General features: G+C 39.8%; 1 protein-coding gene across 1 annotated transcript in view; it reads right to left on the bottom strand.

Annotated features, from left to right (window-relative positions):
• Positions 1-369: 369 nt before the first annotated feature.
• Positions 370-10,154, bottom strand: part of LOC104546506 (ankyrin-2-like) — a gene marked incomplete at its 3' end in the record, with an annotated part of 70,546 nt that continues 60,761 nt past the window's right edge. Inside the window, exons 11-16 of the mRNA XM_010191915.1 lie at positions 9,784-9,981; positions 6,633-6,731; positions 6,362-6,460; positions 3,760-3,858; positions 2,386-2,583; positions 370-468 (exon numbers count right to left, since the gene is read on the bottom strand). Coding sequence (XP_010190217.1) covers positions 370-468; positions 2,386-2,583; positions 3,760-3,858; positions 6,362-6,460; positions 6,633-6,731; positions 9,784-9,981 — 792 coding nt within the window. The remainder of the gene's footprint in view (positions 469-2,385; positions 2,584-3,759; positions 3,859-6,361; positions 6,461-6,632; positions 6,732-9,783; positions 9,982-10,154) is intronic.

Here is a 10,154-nt window from a genome sequence, read left to right as displayed (position 1 = left end):
GGTTTCTGTCTCCTCAGACCCCAGGATAAGTAATTCCCACAGTATGGGGGGAAACTGGGCCTTACCCCCGTATTTACCAGTTAAGATTTTTACAGTTTGGAGAGCTTAACGGAACCGGAGCTTCCTGAGCCACAGAAACGTCTCTGCATGCAACGCACCCTCCCATGAGGGACCCAAGACCCACACACTGGGTAGTGCAGCCTCCACAAATAGCACGTGTAACCAACACCCTTCGGGGAATGAGACTGTAACAAAGCCAACACAACCGTGTGAAAGCAGCTGCAGCCTTCTTTCTTGTGCATGTTTCACACAGTTCCTAAATAAGAATCCAAAATGCTGCTTTTTTTTTTTCCCCTTTCTCGTCGGTACCTTGCCAGCAGAATCGGGAGAGGCGCGACGCTGCAACAGGAGTTTTGCCACTTCCAGGCTCCCATATTTGGCCGCCACATGCAAAGGTGTGAATCCCTTCTGTGAAATTCCAGGATATAAAAGCAGATGTTTGTGTTAAAGTTCATGCTGACATCTCTTTTTTAAGAACTATGTATTAAACAAGTGCTTATTCTTCAATCTATATTCCAGCTGGCAGAATCAACAGCCATACCTAGAAATAGCATCACCTCTTGAAAGCATTTTGAGAAGCATGAAATACAAGAAAACACTTTCCCTTTGATTATTCTTTCCTATGCCCATGCTGGCAGACATTTTATTTGATACAGACTCTACTAGCAACATACACTCTGTGTGTGGGCAATGAAGGCATTTGTTCAAATTTCTACTCTGGCTGCATTTTTTAGTTTCATGATGACAGTTTGGGAAATATTTCCTGTATCAATTGTTGCCAGAAACAATGAAACACCAACTAAATTCAGTGAGAAAAGCTCCAAACTTTCTATTCTTCCTTTAGAGAATTTGTTGAAGAATTATTTGTATTTGGACTCATGTATCCATACAGTCACTAAGTTCTGCTGCAGCCTCTGAACTTCAGTTAAAAAACCAACTCAAAGGCAGTGCTTTTGGAAACACATCATGGCAACACATCTTGTCTTCTAAAAAAGAGACCTTTTCTATTTGTTTTAATAATGACTGTCAGTAAAGCACAGATGTAAGGTCTGTATCAAATGACATGCGCTCTTTGCCTATTTTAATTTTAAAAATCATGTTGATATGGAAAACTCATGGATGCAAGGCAGTAGGTGGCAGACTGCACCGCTGCAGTTTCAGGGAGCTACAGTGACCTATTTGCCCAACACATAAGCGATGTGTAATGTTTATTATCATTATCATTATAATCTTCTCCATTAATCTTACCTCAAAAAGAATTTACGTCAGGGAATCTCAAATATTTCCAATTCATGAATCACAGGTTTGTAGAGATATTATCTGGTGGACTACATCTTCTCTTATTTGCAATTATAAAATATTCCTGCAGTACTACAACCATTGCCATAAAGCAATATGGAAAATTAGGAAAGTATTTAGTGTATTTTTAGCCATTTTAATGTGATTTAACAGCTGGATAAAAGGAGAACAGCAAGCATTTCCAATAATCCCTGGATCATAATTTGAAAATTGCTGGTTTAGTCTTCTAAACCCTGGAAGACACCCCATTGTTCAAAAAATATGCTTTAAGCTCCAACTGTAAAATCAAGGGTACTTTTTCAGACCTAAACCAACAGCGAGAACCACTTAATCACACACAATAAATTTGGAAAAGATATCTTGGCACATATCTGTTCACAGCTATCTATTTTCTTATGCATTCATCACTGTTAAGAATCTATTGGTAAACATTTTTGGCTAACAAAACAGTAATGATTCTGCAGCCTACTTTTTTTATAACCCCAGACAAAACAGCCTATTGTGTCATAGGACACCTCATTTATAGAACCACTGAAAATAGATTCAGCATTAAATGAGGCTGGACAGATGTTTTGGGAACATTCCTTTCAGCTAGTACAGACCAGAATTATTTTACCATTTAAATAAACAAGATACTGAAAAAATAAGTAGGCATGTTCATTTTTCTACGTTGAAAATTTTGGCCAAATAAGACCTACCCCTAATATAATGGGGAAGAAAGAAATGAGGACTTTGTGTATGTTTTAAACCTGTTGAGACCATGTATTTATCATGATCTGAATTTGGCTCCGGTGGGAAACAAACTGCCAACTTTAGATGACAACAAAATATGTCAAAATATTATTAACTTCTGATACATTACTTCAGTCTACCAGATCACTGTTGATTAAGACTGAATAAGAACAAAACAAAAGACCCAAACTAGCTCAGTTTCTCAGTGTGAAAGTACATTCCTCATTGAACAGGCACACCCCGACACACACCGCCTGCGCTACTGGAATACAGATACAAAGTGTTTTGTCTTACTTTGGTGGACATGGAGTGTGAGGCACCTGCCTCTAGGAGAACAGATGCAACGTCAACTTGTCCCTCTCTGGCAGAGATGTGCAGTGGAGTGTACCCATTAGTCGTTGCGGCATCAGGGTGGGCCATGTGCTGCAGCAGAAGCTGGACAATCTCCGTTTTACCCAAGCGAGAGGCAATGTGCAGTGGAGTTTGTTCTTCCTACAACTCAAATCGAGTAGACAATTAGCACACCTTGAACGCAATATTCTGGTTTATCCCAATAGATCTGTCTGTGCACCTGTCTTGCAAAAATAATAGGAAGTAATAGTACCAAAAAGAGGCAGTAAAGGAGGGCTTGCAGGTTAATTTTTGCGTGATCTTCAGCAGTCTTATTAGAACAGAGAGAACTACAAAGAAAACCACTGTCTTCCTTTTATCAAGCAGATATTGAACATCACTGTGAGCATCACTTGCTCCCCTTTGTGTTGTTAATTTGTTTTGCAACAGCGGTACCTTCCTTTACAGACAGTCCCCTCGGTTTCAAAATCTGGCACTAATGGCTATCAGACCCTCTGACATCTGGTTTTAGGACATGGCTCTGCACCTCCTTGCTCAGACAGACTAGCTGTCTGTCTGTGTGTCAGGCACACTGTACTGGGTCTAGCCATGATGGGCTTAATTTACATCACAGCAGCCTGTATGGTGCTCTGTTTTAGGTATCTGACTAAAGCGGTGTTGATAACACATCAGTCTTTTAGATATTGCTGAGCAGCGTTTACCTCTGCACCCCTAGGGAATAGACTGGAGGTGGGCAAGAGGTTGGGAAGGGACACAGCCAGGACAGCTGACCCAGATTGCCCAAAGAAATAATTCATACCATGTCACATCATGCTCAGCAATAACACTAGGGAGTGAGTTTTTCCAAAGGAGCTGTTGCTTGGAGACTGTCTGGGCACCGGTCTGCTTGTGGGAGGTGGTGAGTGATTGCATTCACATTGCTTGTGGGGGGCTGGGGTTGGTTTTGTGGGTTTGGGTTTTTTTGTTGTTGTTTTTTGTTTGTTTGTTTCTCGTTCACCTATTAAACTGTTTTTATCTCAACCCAAGAGATTTTCTCACTTTCGCCCCTCAGATTTATATTCCCCATCCCACTGCAGGGGCAGTAAGCAAGTGACTGAGCAAGGCTGTGCTGCCAGCTGGGGCCAACCCACCACACACATTCTTTTTGTAAGATCTACACATAAATGCGTTACAGTTTTCAGAACTGTTTTCAGGTGTGCTTAGTACTGAACCAACAAATCAAATAAAAATGAAATTGCTCCTGCCCAGTTCCTTCGCTTCAGCTATGTTTTCAGTAAGAGAAAGCAAAAAAAAAAAGGTTGTAAGCAGAACACCTACCCTGGCTCGGGCATCGACCAGGGCCCCGTTCCTCAGAAGGCAGCGAACTACTTCCACCTGCCCAGCACGTGCTGCCATGTGCAGTGCAGTTTCTCCACGCTGCAGAAAAGCAAAAGTGTTTCAGTGTCCTAAACCTCCACGAAGAACCAGAGCTCTGACGGTGTCAATTCCACCCACGTCAACTCGTGCAGAGACCCGCATTTTCGTCAGCTGAGAATCTGGCTTCAGACCCAGTAACAGGCAGTTCAGAAGAGTATGTGCATTCATCTCGCTGGGCCTGGATAGACTGTGGTTTGCAAACTGTGTGATCCCAGACAAACATAATCTTAATACAGAGGCTCAGAATGAAAATCCTGGCTTGTAGAAAAATCTGCTGTACAGACTGCCCTGGTCACATATGTTCCTCAGCTTTCTATGTAGCCTGTGGAGTGCACAGGAGATAAGAGTACCTGTCTCTCTCAAGGGATTGCGAGGTACATGGGCCTCAAGATGGAAGGGGATATTTTTCCAGATGGTCTCTTCCTGCACACTGTGTGGAGCTGGCAGCTTTAAAAGGCCTTGGAGTGGCTGTGCACAACTAAGCCAGCATATGAAATCTGTAAAGTCTGCACTCAGCAGTGTGGCTCTGTCTGCAGGCTATGGAATGAAATTTGTTTCAAGCCTTTTGTAGCCCACAGAATTTGAAGGAGAATATGAAATTTTGGGAAGCTGACTGGAGTGATGTGGAATTTCAGGTCAGAATAATGAAGTATTGATAGATTTAAAGCATGTACTTTTTGTATACGTTTGCAAAGGAACACTGGAAGTGAATATTCCTTGATGATGGCGTTTCTAGCTTTATTCTGCACTATATGACATTCTTTGAGTGCTCTGGACTAAAACAGTCCCTGTGCAGCTCCTAGGTGTCTGGTGCATTAGGTACTGGGACACAATCAAGAGCTCTGTATTTATCTGTTATGACAACACTGCAGGACTGATCACTTCTTTGTGTTATTTGTTCCTTCTCCTTACTCTAGAGCTGGAGCATATTCTGTTGCTTTTACCTCCATGCCTATCAAGTTAAACTGCAACTGCCGAAATGAACACTCCATTCAAGGTCTTTTGTGTCAGAATCAGCAATTATGTCTTCCTGTCCTTCATCTAGATGTGGCAAAAGAAGCAACCTGAGTTTGCCTGCTATTAAAGCAAACCTTCTTCAGGAGCTGATTTATCTTGTCATTTTAAAATTAACATTGTATTACTAGCTATGATTAGTAAGTAGGTAACAAACAAAATCCCACAGACCTAGCTACAAATTTTAATACAGAATTTAATCTATATAAATTTTATTACCTGAAGAATGAGCTATTTAAAATGTGAATAAGTTTTACATTTCACACAGTCTAAAGATCAAATTTCTATAAAGACCCTTTTGTACTTGAATTAGCAAAGCAATTCTGCTTTTGGAAACAGTAATTCAACAGGGAACTTCAGCTTACCAAGTAAAAGCCAAGACACCAGCATAGCATAAATTATAAAATGTTAAACTTTGCACACAAATGTCCAGTAACACCACCACAATATTTTTAATTGCTTCCACAATAATTTCCTGTTAGCTTTCATATCATCCATTTTTTGATATATCAAAGTTTTTATATATCAAGATTTTATATAAAGATTGCTTCTATAAAAAAGTATGAAAGCAGTAAGAAGTTTTGTCAAGAAGAGTCTGTTCTAACGATTCAAGCAAACAACTCTGTATGCTCAACAATGTTACTAGGTTCCATATAACATTTTTCTAACTGAGAAAAACCTATGAGCCCAGTGTACCTGTATTACTAAATTTTTGTTGTTGTTTTGTTGTTGGGAACACTTAATTTATATTATTTACTGGTAAAAAGCTGCTTTCGAAGTGCAGATGGTGATAAGTTAAATATTTGTTTATACTGACAAATTCAAGCAGTATGGTATCTATGAATTACAACTCAGGAAACATCATGGGTTTTTCTTGTTATTCTTCTTGGTAGTTAGGCTACAGGTATACAAACACTGATATCTGTGGTAAGTCAGGTTCTGTATTTTGTGCTACCTCCCAAAGGTCACATTTTTCTAGATTTAAGTATGCTCTTTTGAAAGGCACCAGTTTCTGGAATTTCCTGTATAAAAGGAACATCTTGAGTATAACATTTTTAATTTTTGCTTAACTGTTAGGTTTTAAGCATTTTATACCCTTTCACTGATAAAAATGACACAATTTCATGGCAGCCAGTGAAGCTATGTAAGCAGAAATTGGAGTTATTTGAACTTAAACTTCATCATTCAGAACTGAAAGAGAGTCTTCCCTGTGATTTGGCTTATATTCAGGTTTGGATGTATTTGGTGAACTTTGTCCGATTTTAAGGGAAACTTTACCTACTGAAGCATTGCCGAGGAATACAGGAAACCACAGATGGTTTATACTACTTGTACAACTGCCATTTACCCCTCTTTGCTGTTTGGGAAAGATGCTAGAATGAAGTCATAAAGTATCATTAAAATGTGACCTTTGGTTGAACTACATGGTAGGCTGGACCCTTTTTGTAGGAGGAATTGCACAGAGGATTCTAGTCAAAGCCATACTCACAATGTTAGTGACATCGGGAGAGGCTCCGTTCTGCAGCAGAAGGAGGACTATGTTCAAGTGGCCCATAAATGCAGCCACATGTATTGGTGTGAGGCCCGACTGCGAAACAAAGCAAGAGCAGTTTTACTCCTCTGCACGGGCGTAGGGAAGGGGCTTCTTTGTTTAAATAAAACATAAGTGAAAGTGAGGCATGATAGGAAAGAGGAAAAAAAGGAAGCAAAAAAAGAAAGAGAGAAGGAATGTTTCTTCAGGACATGAAACATTTTTCTACCTCTGTTATAGCCTGGATTGAAGCCCCATATTTCACCAGGAGTTCCATGACTTTGATGCGATTTTTCTTGCAGGCAATGTGCAGTGGAGTAAAACCATTCTGTGCAAAAGACAGTCATGTTAGTTAAAAAACATGCAGCTACAATTTCCACACAGCTCCATGCTGGCACACTGGGAGCAGAAGTGTTAGTGCACCAGAAGATACTGTTCTTTAAGCACAACAGATTATGAATTACAGACATCTCCCAGTAGTCTGAGGCAGAGCAAAGCAGTGCCGCTGCTTTCTTCTCAGGCAGTGGAGAGAAACTGAACTTCCACCTCCGAACACCAAATACAGACATGCCTGTTTGGACTTTCAAGTGTGTGTGCACACACATGTATGTATGTGGTTCCAAAGGTTGCATACATGTATGCGTAAGAATGTCCTAAAGCGGTTCCCAATATTGCCCAACACAAGGCAAATACAAGAAACATATTCTATACCACTCTAGGAAAAGAACAGAATAGAGTACTTCTTCCAGATTCTGCCTTATTTTGTCTTTATAGAATATCTTGTAATCTAAGCATCTATGTGTATTTATTTTTATATTTATGCATCAATCTACAACATACTGTATTCCATTTTCTATGTGTGCATTCTGCAAGGTATCTTAAATAAATAATCACTACTTCAGCTGTGGTTTCACTATACAGAATGTACCCTCCTGAAGCATTTGTGACCCCTCTTCCTTTATTCCTGCATTGTAAACCAGGTATCAGCCCCCATCTCGATTAAAATTAAACAGGGCAGAGGCAGGAATGAAAGTGGGGTGGGGAAGGGAACATCTTAAATCAAAATTGCAACCTAGCATTTTGTATTGTGAGATAATAGTTTTAGTGTGTGCGTACCATCAGCACATACTCATTTCTTTGGAAATGCTTATTACGTAAAATTGGGGCCCAAATTTGATTGTCTTCATACTGTGTACTGTAATACATGCTTTGACTTCAGGATGGTTTTATATACTATTATAGTTAATGCAGGTTAAGTGTGTGCCTAAAGCTAAGCAAACACATTATTCAGCATATATGAACATTTTAGCAAAAAGCCCAGGTAACATTCTTAGATAATGTTGAAAAATTGCTGTATTTTCTAATTAAAAGGATCAGTATTGCTAAACACTCAACTAGCAGTAGACAAAACTTATCAGTGAAATCTTAGCTCCAGGAAAGAGGCATGGGACAGATTATTCTACAGTCAGCTTCTGTTAAGGGAAATGTTAATTACTACTTGGCTTGAAGGTGTTTTAAAGCATATACAAATTGAAAAAGATAAGAACTCATATAGTGCTTGTATCCCCAAATCATTTTGCAAACATTAACTTTTTTTTTAAATCTAGCTGCAAATGAATGATTTCTAAAATTTATTTCATCACAGGACTCCACTGAATATTATTACTACTATTAGCCTTCTCCAATTTCTTCAGAAGGAATCAAAACCATTAGATATTTTACTGCCTGCCCAACATCTCTCAATATATTTCATAGGGAGATTTATTCTTTCAGAAATTTCCATATTTTAACTTAATTTTACTGCCTGAGTTGATTTAATTTTGCTAATTCTATTCAAGTGAGAAACAGTTTGATGGGGTAGAGGAGAAGGCAGAAAAAAAAATGTATCACTAACAGAAATTATGAGCATTACTTAATATATTAAATACTATAAACAAGCCAGAGGTGACAAGTCCCTGGTGGGAGAGGAAACAAGAGAGAGAGAAAAACAAACAGACAAACAAAACCCTACCCCCCCCAAAACCCAAACAAACAAGCAAACAAAAAACAACCAAAAAAACCCCCCAAAAAACAACAAAACCCCAAAACAGTTTGGAGGGAAGGGAGCAGAGCAGAAGTGGCCTGAGGGTGTTTTTTCATTTCAGGATAGATGTTTCTCAGGGAGGGAGGGGAAGAATCGAAGGTGTATTTCTGGTCATGGAAGGAAAGAAGGAAGATGTGGGGGCTAGCATACAATGTGTATGAGTGGGTAGCTGAGGAAAGTACAGCTAAAGATAATCCAAAGGCTGGCAAGATAAAGAAGAAGGGATGAAAACAGCATTGAAAAACACTAGCCAAGTCAACATGATACTGTGAAAAACAAAACAAGAAAAGTATAAGAAAAGAAGCAAGAGAGGTTACAGAATTTGTGGGTACAGAGAGGCCAAGAAAAATAAGAGGGCAGAAAGAAGAAAATTGTGTCAGTAAAAAGTCAGCTCCAAGGAGGCAGGGAAGTAAGAACTCCTTGGGATAGGGGGAGCCTTCAAAGAAGAACGCAGAGTCATGCTGAAGGCAAGAAGGGAAGACATCAGAGTGGCCTGCAGCAGAAGTGCTGTGGAAGCACTGCATACAGCAGGCAATGGCAGACTTCTTGACATGCAGAAGTATCTCAAGTGTTCACAGTCTCTTTCTTTCCCCCACTGAGTGTCATATATTGGTGTTTTAAAGTTCCATCCAGCTAACAGTTCATGAGGACACTTCCTATTAGAGAAAATTGGAGTCTTGCCTGGGTTTGGATAGATAAAAGATTCTTGAAAACATTTTACGTTCCTGAAGCCAAACGTGATGTTTTTCTCTCAGGGGATAATGGTCTGATCAGTGAGTGAAAGGAATCATACCTGTTTTCCTGTAAGCATCCGAAGAACTGTTTTTTTAAGAGGAAGAAAAGTGGCATCTAATAGAGGGGAATATTATAATCTGATAAATGCAGATATATTAGCTTTTTAATATATTTTATCCATGCCAATTAGCTTACTGATTCAGTTGAAAGCTTTTTTAAATTATTTATGTATCATATCACATAGTGCAAAAAAACAAACTAGTAATTCAATACAATACAAATGTGTAAGTTAGCATCAGGTAGAAATAGCTCTGATTTTAGGAACCCTGTATTGCTTCCAGGCCTGATACTACAGTCACTTATCATGGGACGTGGTCCATGACTAAGCCTAATAATACAAGATATAATACTGGTAACCAGTAGGTGTGACAAGCCCTGCTGTGACAGCAGCTATTTAAGGTTGTTGGAGTTTGTTGACAGAGTTTTCACTTAGCTTTACTGACAGAAACTACTCATCTGCCCTGGATAGCTTTGTTACATGACACAGGTGGGTCAGGTTTACCAGGGCACGAGCATTGGGATTTGCTCTCTTGTCCAGGAGGAGCTTGGTGACACGATAGTGACCACAGTGTGCAGCTACGTGGAGGGCAGTCAGATAATCCAGCGTGACATCATCCACGGGAGCTTTGTGCTGCAGCAGATGTTTGACACATTCCACGTGGTCCCCCTGGGCCGCCATGTGAAGTGGAGAGAGTCCATTCTGTGGTAATAGAAAACAGAACAGTAACTTCTAGTACCTGTTGCTTAGATAGTGGCACACACTGGAAGGATGCCATCAGAAGCTTGCAGAGTACCCCCATCACCAAAACAGAGCTGCATATGAGCTATGGGCTGCAAGAAAAATTGAAAAACCTTTACTCACCCTTTCCCCTC

Source organism: Mesitornis unicolor, unplaced genomic scaffold (genome assembly GCF_000695765.1).
Source record: "Mesitornis unicolor isolate BGI_N332 unplaced genomic scaffold, ASM69576v1 scaffold20439, whole genome shotgun sequence".
Lineage (NCBI taxonomy): Eukaryota > Metazoa > Chordata > Aves > Mesitornithiformes > Mesitornithidae > Mesitornis > Mesitornis unicolor.
The sequence above is the reverse complement of the archived record's forward strand: the minus strand, read 5'-3'. Positions and strand labels throughout refer to the sequence as shown.